The sequence below is a fragment of the Saccopteryx bilineata genome, chromosome X (genome assembly GCF_036850765.1).
Source record: "Saccopteryx bilineata isolate mSacBil1 chromosome X, mSacBil1_pri_phased_curated, whole genome shotgun sequence".
Lineage (NCBI taxonomy): Eukaryota > Metazoa > Chordata > Mammalia > Chiroptera > Emballonuridae > Saccopteryx > Saccopteryx bilineata.
In genome coordinates, this window is record NC_089502.1 from 96,174,295 (window position 1) to 96,191,481 (window position 17,187).

General features: G+C 41.2%; 1 protein-coding gene across 3 annotated transcripts in view; it reads left to right on the forward strand.

Moving 5' to 3' along the window:
* KDM6A (lysine demethylase 6A) overlaps window positions 1-17,187 on the forward strand; it is a 250,028-nt gene that overhangs the window by 174,893 nt on the left and 57,948 nt on the right. For all 3 annotated transcript variants that reach the window (XM_066250321.1, XM_066250322.1, XM_066250323.1), the window contains exons 9-10: window positions 9,665-9,758; window positions 13,239-13,365. In XM_066250321.1, coding sequence (XP_066106418.1) covers window positions 9,665-9,758; window positions 13,239-13,365 — 221 coding nt within the window. The remainder of the gene's footprint in view (window positions 1-9,664; window positions 9,759-13,238; window positions 13,366-17,187) is intronic.

Genomic DNA, 17,187 nt, shown 5'->3' on the forward strand with positions numbered 1-17,187 from the left:
TTCCACTGTGATCTTTATTATTTTATTCCTTCTACTTCCTCTGGTTTTTATTTGTTGTTCTTTTTCTAGTTCTTTTATATGCAGGGTTGTTTATTTGATCTTTTTCTTGCTTCTGAAGATATGCCAGTAATGCTGTGAACTTCCTCTAGGACCGTTTTTGCTGTGTCCCATAAATTTTGAGTTGTATGTTCATTTTCATTTTTTTAAAAAGGAAATTGTGTATATTTTCCTTGTTTTTGTTCTCAATCCATTATTTAATACCATGCTATTTAGCCTCTAAGTCAGCGGTTCTCAACCTGTGGGTCACGACCCACAGGTTGAGAACTGCTGCTCTTAGTGTTTGAATGTTTTTCAGTATTTTCTATTTTAGTTGATTTCTAGTTTCATGCCATTGTGATCAGAGGTACTTGATATGGTTTCAATCTTCTTAAATTTATTGAGACTTGTTTTGTGTCCTAACATTTGGTCTATCCTAGAGAATGTACCATGAGCTCTTGAAAAGAATGTATATTTTGCTACTCTGGGGTGAATTGTTCTGAAGATATCAATTAAATCCAGTTGATCTAGTGTGTCATTTAAGGCCACTGTTTCTTTGTTAATTTTCTATCTGGGGGATCTATCCATTGATGTTAGTGGGGTATTAAAGTCCCCTACTGTTATAGTATTGCTGTTGATCTCGCCCTTTGTGTCCATCAGAATCTGCTTTATATATTTAGGTGCTCCTATATAAGACACATAAATATTTACAATGGTTATATTCTCCTGTTGAATTGCTCTCGTTATCATTATGTAGTGACCTTCTTTATCCCTTACTGTAGTCTTTGTTTTAAAGGACAATTTGTCAGATACAAGTATTGCTAACCCAGCTTCTTTTTCATTTCCGTTTGCGTGAAATACTTCTTTCCATTTCTTCACTTTCAATCTATGTGTAACTTTTGTTCTGAGGTGTGACTCTTGTAGACAGCATATGTATGGGTCCTGTTTTCCTATCCATTTAGCTACTGTATGTCTTTTGATTGGAACATGTTAATCTGTTTACATTTAAGGTTATTATTAATTTGTAATTGTTTTTTGCCATTGTATTCTTTAAATCTACAATTCTCTTTTTCTAGAAATTTTTTTCATTTTCTCTTTTTACAGCATGCCATTTAACATTTCTTGTAGTACTGGTTTGGTTGTAATGAATTCCTTGAGGGGTTTTTGTGTGTGTGTGTGTGTGTGTGTCTCGGAATCTTTTTATTTCTCCCTCAATTTTAAATGATTGCCTTGCTGGAAAGAGAAGCCTTGGTTGTAGGTTCTTGCTTCGCATCATTTTGAATATTTCTTGCCAATCCATTCTGGCCCCAATTGTTTATGTTGAGAAGTTGGATGTCATCCTTATGGGGGCTCCTCTGTAGGTAATTAACTGCTTTTCTCTTGCAGCTTTTAGTATTCTTTCTTTGTCTCTTAACTTTGGCACTTTAATTATGATGTGTCTTACTGTAGGCCTCCTTGACTTCCTCTTTAATGGAACTCTCTGTGCTTCTTGAACTTGTGTTACTTTAATTATTTCAGGGAAATTTTCTGGTAGGATTTCTCCAAAAATTTCTCTATTCCTTGTTCGTTCTGTTCTCCTTCCGGAATCTCTGTGATGTGAATGTTGTTTCTCGTTTCCACAGAGCTTTCTTAAAGTTTCCTCGGACTTCTGTGCTTTCATTTTTCTTGTCCTCTAAATCGCTGATTTATTCTTCTGCTTCATCCAGCCTACTCTTAATTTCTTCTAGTGCAATCTTCATTGCTGATATTGTATTTGTCATTTCTGATTGGTTTTTTTATGATTTCAATGTCCTTTTTGACATTGCTATCAATGCTTGCTATCTTTTTATTTAGGTGCTTGTTATGTCCATCCATTGTTGCTCTAAGATCCTTGAACTTCCTCAAAATTATCATTTTAAACTGCTTCTGCTATTTTGGTTATTTCTTTCCTAAACCTGAAAGAACTTCTACAGAGGGGACAAATAAAATTTGTCCATCTCATTCAGTTCTTTTTCTGGGGATTTCTCTTGTTGATTCATTTGGGTGGCATTTCTCTGCTCACTTTGTGTATTAGGTAGCGCTGTCTGACTTTGAAATTTTTGTGTGGTCTTTATGAAGAAGATGGGCTCGGTGTTACTGTCCTCTAGGCCAGTTCTTTTCTTTGTTCTAGGAATGCTTTTTAAGGGTACTATTTTCCCTCTTGTTGTATGTGAGTATTAGATGCAGTTGGTTTTTTTGTGGGTACATTTATCCTTTCCGGCAGGCTGGCTCTAAGGGTCAACCTTGATTATGTGTATTATACAGTGTGCTATGTCTGTCCTTCTGGGCATATTTATTCTCCACAGTGTTTGGTGACTGCTAGACTCCACTTTTAGGTGTGCTGCTTGTGTAGATAGCTGATTCTAGGGTTCGTGCTGTGTGACACTCACTATCAGTTGTGTTGGCGCTAGTTCTAATTGGGTTGGTGTCAATTGGTTTTGTAACCAACTGTGGGCTACCAGTCTGCAGCTGCAGCACTTTTTGCTGTTTGTGTCTGGTTTTTCTGTGTGTGGGTAGTGTGGGAGGTGCAAGTCTTTGTATTAGGATCAGCTTCTCCCTGCTTAGAGATGACAACAGCTCCTTAAATGTTCCAAGCTCTGTAAGATTTGTTTTTACTTTTCAGCTTCTCCTCCTCTCCTCCTTTTGTTGCTACTTGATCTTCCCATAGAGTCTTCGGTAGTATGACTGTAGTGTAGGCTCAGATTGCCCTCTCCCAACCAACCCCTCTACAGTTTACACACTTGATGGGTTAGGGCAGCTTTTGTGAATACTTTGTGGGACCCCCTTCTTCAGGAGTTCAGTACAGGGAATGTGGCCCCTACTTCAGAGCTTAGTCCCTCAGCCTCTGCTGGATACTTAAATTTTATTTGTCTTCTCTGTAGAAGTTCTTTCAGCTGTCAAGACCTTGGTTTAGGGAGGAAGACTGAGAGAATACTTGCCTGTGCTGACTGTGCCCCTCCCGAAGGTGTCTAAGCCTCTCTACCAGATCCAACAATAGAATCACAGTGATCCATACTTTAAGTGTGCATGCTCCAAGCCTCTCTTCCCCTCCCCCTGTGGAATCTAGCCTTAGCAGGACGGATTATCCAGCACCCAGGTCGGCTGACTGAAGCTCCACCCTATCCAATGCACAAGAGCTGCTTTGCTGGTGCTGATCACAGAGAATGGAACTCACCTCAGCTGTGCCTGGTGTTAGGCGCTTTTTCTTAGGATTCCACTCTAGGAAGGGTTGTTAGGTTCTGAACTGATACTTTCCGCAGTTGGCTCCTGCATGTGCCAGCCCTGGGCCTCCCAAGGAGAAACCCAGCGAAGACCAGTGAGAGACACTGCATGTGACTGAACCTCAGCATCCTTCTTGGAGCTGCAAGCAATTCAGTTTTTGGTTACCTCTGCTGGGCCCACGTTTACATGGAAATACCAAGCTGCACTCCTAGGCTGGCTTACCCATATTGGATCAGCGGGATGGGCCACTCAATCAACCATGTTTACCTGATTCTTATCTCCTGCAGCCTGCCTCCTGGCTGTTTGTTGGGCTCAGCTGCTCAAAATAAGCTCTGCTAGGCCCTATAGCAATTTAGCGATTAGGAAGGGTGGTGGATGTGGCTTTGCTCTTTGTCCCCAGTTGTCATTCTGTCCAGACTTTTTCCACAGACCTTAGTAGGATGTGTCCCCAGAAGTCCGGTGGGTGTGGCCTCTGAGACCCAGAGTTGTGGTCTGCCCCCTCTCTGGACAGTTTTAGCTGAGTCTTTGGTGAGATGGAAGCACCAGTCATAGACTCGGGGGAGTGTGTGTGGGGAGCTCTGTTCTCAACACCAGAAAACTGAGTCACTGACGCGCCCCCTACTTCCTGGCCTCTCAGAACGACCCGTCGTCATCCCTGGTATAGGATAGACTCCCAAGGGTGGAACATCTGCTTTTCCCCAGGCTGATGCCACTCAGAGGGGATTACTCCACCCAAAAGCGATGGCGACTGCAGTACTGGAGATTGACTCAGCACAGGGGTTCCTGTGTCTGTCCCCCACAGTGTTTCTCCCTCATGGTGTCTCTCCCTGGGCCTCCAACTTTACACTCTCCTCATACAACTCCAGTCCTCTCAGCTCTCCCCCTCCAGAGCCCTGAGTAAGTGGCTGTGAAGGAGGTTTTCTGCGCGGGCCCTTTAAAATGGAATCTGCATACTAGAGCTGTGTCTCTTATCTTGTGGAAAGAAACCCGGCTCTTTTCTCAGCTAAATGCTGTCTGGGTGCCTCTTCTAGGTTCTGGGGCTCTAGGCTGGGGCTCCAGTCCTGGGGCTGAGGAACCACACCTTTCAGGGCAACCCACCACACCGTGAATCCCTCCAGGCTACTGTTCACTCCTGGGAGTGGGGCAGCCCTTTCCGGTTCTCTGCCTTTCCTACCAGTCTCGGTGTGACTTCTTCAGTATCCTTGGTTATAGCCCCCTCTTAGTTTAGCCCAAAGTTGGTTTTTGAAGATGATTGTTCTTAAATTAAGTTGTAATTCAATTTGGTCCTGTTAGGTGGCAGTTGGAACATCCCTATTCTCAGTCACCATCTTTCTTCCTCCCTGTGTTACTTTTTTTAGACACAATTTATAATTGCTACTTAATATTCTTCTGTAAGCATCAGTTATATTTCTATTCACCTAATGTGACATAGACCTAGGTTGTTCAACTCCCTAATACTATAAACAGTGTTATTTAGAACATTAGGTATGGGCAGGTTTCTTTGGCATATATATCCCAAGAGTTAGATTATTAGATTGCAGCATATTTGTGTAAGGTATTTTTCCCGCCAAGGAAGAAAGAAGGGTGTATTTACCAAGTGTGGAATAGCAAAAGCTTTATTTAGTAAAGTGCTTCCCAGACGAGGTTCTCTGGTCCACAAAGTGGGCCAGTGAAGTCACGCAGATTCTCCCGTGTGTGTGTGTGTGTGGGGGGGGGGGTTATAGCATTGGTAAGGTGGTCGGCTTGATATAACGTGGCGAAATTTCATTGGCTGATAGGCATTCTTTTTCAAAGGACTCCGGGCAGTTTCTTTTGTCAGCGCATGATTGTGGGCGGTTCCAGCCAAAGTTCCTGGACCTGATTCCTCAGGTGACCTTTCCCCATTGCCAACCGACCTCACATTTCGACCTTTTATGTTAGATAGGGGCACCTCTATTTGTTTGGCTACTTCCTGCTGGTTAGGAGCATCTTGGGGAAGGGAGATTGGAAGGTGGTGGATCTGAAAGGATCATGTATATGGGTGTAGGAGCAACTGTTTTACCGTGACTCAAGAAACCTTGTGAATGCCGCCCTGTAAGAATTTTAAAAAGAGGAGCAAATAGGAGTAATATGCTGATAATTAGAAGAGGACCTAGGATAGGGGCAGCCCAGGTGAAGATGGGTGGCTGCCACCAGGAGTTAAGCGGGTTGTAAGAGGAGAGATTCTTGCTCAGTTTCTCTTGTAGATGGTTGAGGACATTGATGTTTTCAACGAAAATGGAGGCAACGGTGTCTGCTGTCTCTTGAGAGGTGGGAAAGGCTTCTATCCACCCTGGAAAGGTATCAACAAAAGTTAAGAGATATTGGAGTATTTTTTTTTGTGAGAGGGCATATGAGTGAAGTCAAATTGCCAATCTTGACCAGCCAGATAAGTGCCCCTCAGTTGATGAGTAGGGAAGCAAGGGCGAAGTTCCCCTTGTGTAGAGACTTAGGAACAGATAATGCATGCTGTGTGTATTTTTCAATAGTCTGCTGAAGGCCTGGGAAGAAAAGGAGTGGTTGCAAGAACCGATAGAGAGCTTTTGGCCCTATGTGTAAGGAACAGTGAGTATCAGAAAGGAGAGTATCAGCCTGTCCTTTTGGTAAGGCAATTCTATCTCTGAGAAATATCCATCCCTGGTTGCATACGTCTCCACCCTTTTTAAGGAGGGTCTGTAATTCCTCAGGAGTGTAATAAGGTTTCAAGTACGTGGAGAGAAACATGAGAGAAGTGGAGGAGATTCCCAGGGTGAGGTTTCCAGCCGCCGTGTCGGCCGCAGCATTTCCCAAGGCCACCTGGTCCTGAGAGGTTTGATGGCACCTACTTTTACCACAGCCACTTTAGTGGGAACCTGTAATGCCAAAAGTTTAGAAATGAGGGTAGCATTGATTATGGGGGAGGCCCTGGTAGTGAGGAAGCTCCTTTTCGCCCAGAGGGCAGAGTGGCTATGGGTGATAAGAAAAGCATATTTAGATTCAGTATATATGGTTATGTGTTTTCTCTGGGCTAGAATGAGTGCCCGTGTGAGGGCAATTAGCTCTGCTTTCTGGGAGGTGGTGCCTCTGGCAGCTGTTGGGTTTCTAGGGTGGAGGAGGTGGTGACCACCACGTAAGTCGCCCATCATCGTTGTCCGTTGGGTCCCTGTACAGAACTCCCATCCACAAAGAGTATTAGATCTGGATCCTTTAAAGGAGAGGGAGTCGCTCGGGTTAGGATAATCTGTGGTAGTGTGATTGCCTTCAGCCAGGAGTGGTAGGAGTAGGTGGGAAGATGCTGTTGGGGATGTTATCAGTTGGATAGTGGCTCCAAGTTTTTGTAGAGTGTCCTGACCCAGAAGGGGGGTACAGGGCATGATGGCATAACTAAGAAGGAGCACGAAAAATGGATTCCGTCCAAACTGCATGTCAGAAGTGGCGTGCGAAGGGGAAAAGAAGGGGTCCCATCCACCCCCATATCTGAAACCTGTGAGGGAACTAAAGGTCCAGAGTGTGATGGCAGAACAGAGAAGATAACCCCCGTGTACACAAGAAATGAGATGGACTTAGCCACTACCTGCAGTATTACCCTGGGCTTGATGAGTGTGATGGGGAGGTCTTTGAGTCAGGCTGCTTCAGTTGTCTATGAGGTCGAGGAGTTCTAGTAATGGGCCTGCCTGGCTGGCTTGACCTCCCATTTGGGTGGCTTGTCCTCCATGTGGAGGCATCAAGGAAGAGCCTGTTGCCCAAAGGGGCATTCGCTCCACTAGTGACCGGGCTGCTTGCAGTCAGGGCAGGGCTTAGTGGGCGGCCTCGGACAGGGGCACTTCCAGTTCCAGTGACCCTCCCTGCCACATTTAAAGCAAGCTCTTGGTGGGGTTCCTTTTTGCAGCCCAGACTTAGGTTGGGCACCTTCTATGCCTTGGCCCTGTTCCTCTGCCAGCCTCAGGGCTGCCACAAGAGTCTGGGTTTGGAGCGTTACCTTCTGTTGCATGTGAGCCTGGCAAACAGCCTTTTCCTCCCGACCATTAAAAACCTTAAATGCCATGTTCATCAGGTCTCGGATAAGGGTTTGGGGGTTGAGAATAAGAGGGGTGGGTACTGGGGAGCCCAGCACCCAGATCTAGCTGAAAACACCGAAGCCAGAGGCAGGACAGGTCCAGGCCTTCCTGCAAGAAGACCGGGGCTGGGCCGTGGTTGTCAGGAGCCGTGCAAACCCGCGCGTAAAGATCAATGGCCAGTGTAGGATGGCCTGACGGGGGAGGGGATTAAGAACACAGCGGAGAATGCAGGGGCTCCTGGCCGGCAGGGGAGGGGGCTTCCTGGAGGGAAGAGACCCAAGCGGAAGAGGTCTGCAGAGGGACCAGAGAGGGGTCCCGAGGGGGGGGGGTGCCCCCAGGGGTCGGGCAGGAGGTGGAGAGAGTTGGGTGTCAGTGAAGTACGAATGATGAGGAGTGGAGGGTTTAGCTGAGGTTTCTCTGGCTAAAAAGGGCTTGCACCGTAGAACAGGCAGCACAGAGATCAGGATGGGAGCGCAAATACTAGAAGCTCTGAATGTAAGGGATGTCCAACCATTTCCCAGTTCTTTGGCAATAGTTATATTGGTGAGGGTGTTAAAATTGAAAGTCCCTTCAGGAGGCCATCTGGTTCGATTATCCCAGGGGTATTCAACCTTTTTATACCTACTGCCCACTTTTGTATCTCTGTTAGTAGTAAAATTTTCTAACTGCCCACCAGTTCCACAGTAATGATGATTTATAAAGTAGGGAAGTAACTTTACTTTATAAAATTTATAAAGCAGAGTTACAGCAAGTTAAAGCATATAATAATAATTACTATCTTTTTATTTATACTTTGGTTGCTCCGTTACCACCCACCATGAAAGCTGGAATGCCCACTATAGGGACCAGGTTGACTACCATTGAATTATCCAGTGGATTCTGTGGCCTGGCCACATCGGAAAAGAAGATCAGTTTCTTCTTCTTTAGGGAGGGAGAGATTCTTGATAAGGCACTCCAGAAGTGTTTTTGAGTCAGGTTTAGATTCCTGTGCCTCTATGGCCACCCTCAGCCCTCAAGAGTGATCAGAGATGAGAATTGGCATCCTGCATCTCAAGCTCTGGCCACCGGATGATTAGGTAGGGGGGTGTGTCCTGGACATTTCCATGGGCACACACGCAGTCGGGATGGATAATAGGTCCCTGATGCAGCCGCAATTATGGACAGGGAGTCTCAGCTGGAAGAACTGAGGGGAGGCTGGAGGCAGGGGACTTACCGCACCACTTGCCAAAGTGTGTGGGGGGTCAGAGATCCTGGTTCTTCCTTGGTAGGTAAATGGAGAGAAGCGGTCCCTTGTGGACTTCAAGCTCTTCCCGGGTTTCTGCACCAAATGTTAAGTATTTTCCCTGCCGAGGAAGAAAGAAGGGCATATTTACCAAATGTGGAATAGCAAAAGCTTTATTTAGTAGGGCGCTTCCCAGCGAGGTTCTCTAGTCCGCAAAATGGGCCAGGGAAGTCAGCAAGAGAAGTCGCATGTGTTCTCCCGCCCGGGAGTAATTTATAGCATCAGTAAGGTGGTCGGCTTTATATGACATGGCGAAATTTCATTGGCTGACAGACAGCTGTTCTTTTTCAAAGGGCTCCTGGGAAGTTTCTTTTGGTGCGCATGGGTGTGAGTGTTTCCAGCCAAAGTTCCCGGACCTGGTTCCTCACGTGACCTTCCCCCATTACCAAGCGTCCTCACAATTTGCAGATATAATTTTATGAGTAAATTATCTTCCAACAGGGAATAAATGTGTTTTTTTTGTTGTTTTTATTCACATTCCTACAGTACTTAAAATTACTGAACTTTTTTTATGCAGTTGCAAGTTTTTTGTTTATGGTATAAAGTAGAAATCCAACTTCATATTTTTCAATGATCAATTAGTTTTTCAAGTTTGTTTTTTTAACTAATACAGCGTGTCCGTAGAGTCATGGTGCACTTTTGACCGGTCACAGGAAAGCAACAAAAGACGATAGAAATGTGAAATCTCACTCTTGAAGTTTGGGAAATTCTTAAGTCATTTTTTAGTACTACTTTATATTGAATGTTTTACTGATAATTAGGTACTCGGAAACATGATTTATTAATCACAACTGTCTGGTGTTGAAGGAACATGCAGTAATGGAGTTGGTTTAAAAATATGCTAAAGCCCTGGCCAGGGAGCTCTGTTGGTTAGAGTGTTGTCCTGATGCTACCAAGACTGTGTGTTCAGTCCCTGTTCAGGGCACATATAAGAGTTAACCGATGAATGCATAAATAAAAATATGCTTTAAATATTAGTATTATGTAAATCTTATATAGTTCTTTAGAGGTATTTTATTTTTCTTTAAATCTTTCTTTTTTTGTTTTTTAGAGGAAGTATCATTCTGCAAAGGAAGCTTATGAACAACTTTTGCAGATTGAAAACCTTTCTGCACAAGTAAAAGCAACTGTCTTACAACAGTTAGGTATGTATTAGTATACAGTTATTGTATTATAAGTACTTCTCTTTCTTTTTTACACATCAGGGATGGTAAATATGTAGCTCATGTATTCTTCTACTTTTCCGTCCTTTGCCCAGAGTTGATAGAATTAATCTGAACCTAACATTTTTACCCTTTGTTAAAGCCTTGTACATTTCACAGTTCATCTCAATTCATTAGTGCAGCTATTCCTTTTAAATTCTCTAACTTATTCTTTAGTACTTAAACATGGGCTTTCTTCTTTTTTTAATTTTATTTACTGACTTTTTTTTTAGAGAAGAGAGAGAGAGAGAGAGAGAGAGGGAGGGACGGGAGGAGAGGGAAGCATCAACTCGAAGTAGTTACTTCTTGTATGTGCCTCACCTGGGCAAGCCCCGTTTGAATCCGCAACCTCAGCATTCCAGGTCGATGCTCTCTCCACTGAGCCACCACAGGTCAGGCAGAATATTTTCCTTATGCCAGATATGCTTAGCACTCAGCAAAATTAAGCAATTTGCTGAAAGCCACTTGTGGTTGGTGAACTTGCTTTCATAGCTCTATTAGTAATGTTAACTAAAACTTCATATCTAACTTTTGTGGAATACCTAATACTCTTTTCTATACACATGAAGTACTATTCTAATGTTGAAAATGAAGGAATGTTGTCATTTGGATGTAATGTGTCTCTGTTACCCAGAAGATGGTGATGGAATACTCCAACATTTAATTTTGTTGCGTAGTTATTGGCTCATGTTTCTTGTTTTTATTTGGTACTTTGTGTGGGTTGTTCCCTCCCTCCCTCCCACCTCCTCCCCTCCCCTCCCCCTCCCCCTCCCTCCCCTCCCCACCCCTCCCCTCCCTTCCCCTACCCCTCCCTTCCCCTCCCTTCCCCTACCCCTCCCTTCCCCTCCCCTCTCCCCCTCCCCCTCCCCTCCCCTTCCCTTCCCTCCCCTCCCTTCTCCTCCCCTTCCCTTCCCTCCCTTCTCCTCCCCTTCCCTCCCCTCTCCTTCCTTGCCCTTCCCTCCTCCTTCCCTTCCCTCCCCCTTCCCTTCCCTCCCCTTTCCCTCCCCCTCCCCTCCTCTTCCCTGCCCTTCCCTCCTCCTTCCCTTCCCTCCCCCTTCCTACCCCCTCCCCTCCCTTCTCTTCCCCTTCCCTCCCCTCTCCTTCCCTGCCATTCCCTCCTCCTTCCCTTCCCTCCCCCTCCCCTCCCCTTCCCTCCTCCTTCCCTTCCCTCCCCTCCCCTTCCCTCCTCCTTCCCTTCCCTCCCCTCCCCTTCCCTCCCCTTCCCTCCTCCTCCTCTTCCCTCCTCCTACCCTTCCCTTCCCTCCTCTCCTCCTTCCCTCCCCTCCTCTCCACCTCTCCTCCTTTCCCCTCCCCTCTTTTTTTTGAAGCTTTTTGTTACTTATTTTTGGTATGACAAATAATTTATTCTTAATTTTTATTCAACATAGTCATATGAATATTTTACTGTGACTAATTCTTAATGTAATTTCAAAATTATTTAAGTTTAGATTTTTATCACTTCATGATATTAATACATATTGTATGATTAATTATACAAAATAAACACCTTGATAAAAGTTTTTTAAATTTTATTCTCTGGTTAGGATTTTACGTGAGTTATCCATACCTTTAAAAATTGTAGAGATATTTAACTTTGTTTTTAATGGTTATATATAATATTTGAGGGTAATGTAAATTTGTATCTTTAAGTATAAACAGGTTGATTGGTACAGTAAAAATGGTTTTGTGTTCTTAAGTGCAAAGTGATGCCTTTAGAATAGATAGTTTGCTCATTCAACCAATATTTGAATATGAACTTCATTTTTTTAATCCATGCTACTTATAATTAAGTTTTTATATGCATTTTAGCTGCTGTGAAGAAGGCATCAATAGCAAAAATGAATACATCTTTTAAACTTAAAAACTGCATTGAAACAGTTTTGGTTTTAGTTATATCTGAACCCCCTGTCCTCTTTGGCATTGGCTGATCATGTTTCAGAGTTTATGAGTAAACTTTTCTTGTTTTTAAAAGGAAAAATACTTCCCCTAATTGAATCTAATTTATTTCTAAATATCAATCCTTTTTACTTGCTTGTCCCTGCTGCTTAAGCAGCTCCTTTTAGAGCCTGTTACTCTAAATCCTGTTCTTAATAGTTAGTTGCAGGAGAGATTAGGGAGGAACAGATAAATAATAGTATAATTGATTTATAGTTCCAAAAATCTCCCTAAAATATCTTTTGTAGCACAGCAACTATAACTAATATCAGAAAAATAGTGTCCTTATTTATTTACATACTGTAATGTATATACAGTGAACCGAGTTGATAATTATGCACTTGAATTAATCCACAATTCAAATGGGATTCTCCAGCAAATTAAACCAAATTATTTGTGTGTCTTGAAGTTTTAGAATATACTATTCCATGATCCAATCTTTTGATCATTTATATAGCCATCTATTTATTTATTTATAAGTAATAAAAATTGTGTTTTTTAAGGTGTGCAACATGATGTTTTAATATACCTGAACATAGTGAAATGATGACTACAGTCAAACTAATCAACATATCCATTTTCTCACTTACCATTTGTATTTGTGTGTGGTGGGAACACCTGAAATCTACTCTTAGCAAAATTTCAGTATACATGATAGTATTATTAAGTATAGTCGCCATGCTATACATTAGCTTCTCATATATATTATTCATTTTACATAACTGCAACTTTATAACCTTTCACAAACATCTCCCCATTTCCTCACCTCCCTTTTCTTGGTAATCACCCTTCTATTCTCTGCTTCTATGTGTTCGACTTTTTTCCAGTCCACATATAAATGAGATTATGCAGTACCTAAGTTTATTAAATATTTGTGATACCCATTTTGTGTCATTCTTATTTGCACCACATGAATATACTTTTCTTAGAGCCTTGGTTTTTTTTTAAAATTGTCAAATACTTTATAGTATTTATTTTATGTATGTTGCGAATATATGTGGCCAATGCCAATAACATTAGGGTATCTGTGGTTTTTACTCTGGAGTACCATTGATTATATAGCCTTATATTTATTTCTTGGAAATAAATGTTTGGTTAATACACCATTTTGGAGATTCTTAAATGTAACATAAATTTTTATGTACAACAGTGAAATAAATTTAACGTCTTACATTTTTTTTTTCATATCTTAGAATTTTTTTGGATACCAAATTAGGAACTATATTTTGTAAGGGTTAAGTTAGTGCTTAAAATTTTTGAAATTTCTCTGGAGTAAAAGTTCTTCATAGCTTTGACTGTACCTTCCTTTGAGAAACAGGCTTTCATATGGCCAGAATTGGTAGTTCAAAATTTTGGGAATGTGTTCACTGAACTAATTGGCTTAATTGACTGAAAAGAGTAGTTTTATTTGTTTTCTGCCTGGTAATATTCTTAGTAATAGAAGAATGGTTAAATCTTTAGTTAAATATCTTTAATCATTTACTATAGGTTGGATGCATCACACTATAGATCTCTTGGGAGATAAAGCCACCAAGGAAAACTATGCTATTCAGTATCTCCAAAAGTCCTTGGAAGCAGATCCTAATTCTGGCCAGTCCTGGTATTTCCTCGGAAGGTAAGACTTACCAGACACCTAAATTTTGCTTTTGTTTATTTCAGTTAAGAGATTTGAATTATGATTTAAAATGTTAGTTTGTATTTATAACCTGATTATTATATTTTCCCTTTTAAATGTATAACAAAGATTTTTGGAACTTAAGAAAATAAACGAAAGCTGAATGTTGGTTTTCTCACAGCATAATCTGTTCTACCAGGACATTTCTTATTTTGCTTACTGGATTTTCATTTGACTTGAATTCTTACTGGTTTTTTGAAAGTCTTATCAGATAGTAATTCTTTATTTAAGTATTGAACTGCCATTTCTTCTGATTTGTAGTATTTTCTTAATATGTCAATTTAAGAGAACAGAGAATTTCTCATTCTGCCTGGTGACTACCAGTAGCCAGTGTAACATTGCTTTTTATAATTTTGATTAATGATAGTACATATTTTAGAGTGGACATATTTGATAAATAGCTCTCATCATAGTTCTACATGAAATGTTTCTGTGAGAAAGGAAATACATTATTGGAGTTGTTGGAAAGAAGTATCTTGTAATACAAATAGTTTTCTGAAAGTCTGTAAACTTTTCTCTGTGCTTTGAATGTCTGAATTGTGCTTAGTGATTTTCCAAAATATACCTTATGTATGTGTATCTGATAGATTGTATTTGTTTCCTAATTGGTTTTAGCTTTTATGGCATGGTGGAAAGATCAACATGCTAGGAGCTGAGAGATTAGGCTACTATTTGTGGAAACATGGATGGTACAGTTTACCATGTTGAGGCTTCAGTTTCCTTTTAACCTATTAAATTAAAGGATTATATTACATCACTTGTTCTTAAAGAGAGCTATTTTGCCTCATAGGGGACATTTCATATGTTTGGAGACATTTTGATCATCACTAGGGGGAATGCTACTGTTATCTAGTGGGACAGCCCTCTACAGTAAAAGATAACTGATCCAAAATATCAATAATGCTGAGATTGATAAGCTCTGGGTTAAATGATCTGTTAGGTACCTTCCCATTCTAAAAGTTTCAATTTTTATGATTTCTTTTGAAATTATCCTTTTTTATTTTAATTTTAAGCTTTTTCTATAGGAATATTTTACTTGGAGTTTGCCACATAATCACATTAAATTTTACTATTTTGTATGGTTTGGTTTTTCTTTTATATTTAGCAAAGTATATTTGTTTTCAGGCTTGGGAAACTGTCTAATTTGGGTTGCTCATGAATAAAGCTTGAAAATCAAAACTTTGCCTTTCTCTTTCACTAAAGATCTTTAGGAAAGAAACTAGATCTTACCATCTTTGTATCTTCTTGCCTAGCACAGTGGCAGTTAAGTAAGTGAATTAATTAAACACCATTTGCATTTGGAAATAGTGCAGTGGGAGGCTACACCCAGTGATTAGAAAAGAGGTCTAGTACTGGAAAGTTGGGGTTGCCTAGTTATTGCCTCTAATGTTAACGTTTATATATGAAAAATTCTTTTAGTATAAAATAAAAGGAATGTGTACCAGACAGTATTTTCCTTTTGAACTAAGGTAAAGCTGACTAGTTCATACAGTACAATAGTATGGATGTCCTTTTAGTATGATATTTTTAAAAAATTCGAGGCATATAAAATTAATGTATAATGAAACATATAAATTACTGTTTTAGTAATGTTGTAATTTTCAATTCAATGAACAGTATTCCACAGTTTTCCCTCCCAGTAACTGATTAACTAATTTCATATATATATATATAATTTTTTTTTTTTTTGGCAAGAGAGAAAGATAGGAAGGGAGAGAGATGAGAAGCAGCAACTCATAGTTGTGGCACTTTTTACTATTTTATTTATTTCTTCTCATACGCATTTTTATGGGGCGGGTATGGGGGTGGCTCCAGCCGAGCTAGTGACCCCTTGTTTAAGACAGTAACCTTCAGCTCAACTCGCAACCTTGGGGTTTTGAACCTGGGACCTCCAGAGTCCCAGGTCGATGCTGTGTCCACTGTGCCACCAGTCAGGATGATTTTATAATTTAGATCATTGAGATGCTTTCATTTTAACTTTTTTGGATAAAATTTTCCAGATATACAGTACACTTACTTACTTCTCAAATAATGGATACTTATCACAATTTAAATTGTTTTGGGGTTCAAGATTATCACGTTAGACTGTGCTTTACATCCCCAGGACTATTTTGTGACTACCAATTTGTAGTTCTTAATCCCTTCACTTTTTTTTATCCAAATAAATTATATTTTAGAAATTCTTAAAGCTTTGAAGGAAGACCTCAAATGTCACTAAGCAAGTTTGGGATTTGGTGACCCTAATATTTCTAAGACTTTTTATTACTTAACCCAGGGGTCTCCAAACTATGGCCCTTGGGCCGCATGCGGCCCCCTGAGGCCATTTATTCGGCCCCCGCCGCACTTCTGGAAGGGGCACCTCTTTCATTGGTGGTCAGTGAGAGGAGCATAGTTCCCATTGAAATACTGGTCAGTTTGATTTAAATTTACTTGTTCTTTATTTTAAATATTGTATTTGTTCCCGTTTTGTTTTTTTACTTTAAAATAAGATATGTGCAATGTGCACAGGGATTTGTTCATATTTTTTTTATAGTCTGGCCCTCCAACAGTCTGAGGGACAGTGAACTGGCCCCCTGTGTAAAAAGTTTGGGGACCCCTGACTTAACCTCTGAATTCATGTCTGTGTTGAAGATCAACTTGGCTCCTCATTTAGCATGATTATATCATAATGAAAAGTGTAATGTGTTAATGTTGTTATACCAGTACTGGTCATTTGACTATTATCACAAAAGTATAGAATGCTGGTGCTGGGCAGGACTGGGGAGGTCACCTACTTTACCCTTACCCTATCAGTTTACAGATACAGAAGGTGAGTTCAGAGGAGGACAATGAGAATCACACAGGTAACTAATGAGAACAAGGACTAGAGCCTAGGTTCACCAAGTGCTTTTTAATTACAAAAACTTGTCTCAGGGTCACCTAGTTCCATTTTATTAGAGAAAACTAATAAAACCGATTGGCAATTGGACTGAGGCATCTGTGTTTGGGCACATTGGTTTTATCTATCTGTCTGTCGATCTATCTATCTATCTGTCTATAATTTATCATCTATCCATCCATCCATCCATCCACCCATCCACCCATCCATCCATCCATCCATCCATCCATCCATCCATCCATCCATCCATCCATCCATCCATCTCTCCATCTATCTTTCTATCTATCCATCTATCTATCCATCCATCTACCTACCTATTTAATTAGAGGAGAGGAGGCTGAGACAGACTCCCACATGCACCCCAACTGAGATCCACCTGACATGCCCGTTAGAAGGCAATATTCTGCCCTTCTGGGGCCTTTGCTTCATTGTAACTGGAACCATTTTTTAGCGCCTCAGGCGGAGGCCACGGAGCCATCCTCAGTACCTGGGGCCAACTCGCTCCAGTCAAGCCATGGCTGCAGGAGAGGAGGAGAAAGAAGCGAGAAGGTGAGGGGTGGAGAAGCAGATGGGCACTTCTCCTGTGTGCCCTGACCAGGAATCAACCCCAGGACATCCACATGCCAGGCGGATGCTCTACCACTGAGCCAACCTGCCAGGGCCCACATTGGTTTTTTTACTTTCACTTTGTAAGAGTGGAATATGAAAACATTGGTTTTGAGAATTACTGCTTACTCCTCCCAGAGGTTAGAAAAATTTGTCTATAAATCTGAGATTTGGCTTTGATTTAACAACAGCAGCAAAGAACATGTTTTCTATGATCTGTTAAGCATTTCCTCTCTTTTGTGGTGTTTGTCCCTGTTTGGCATTGTTAATTACCTCTT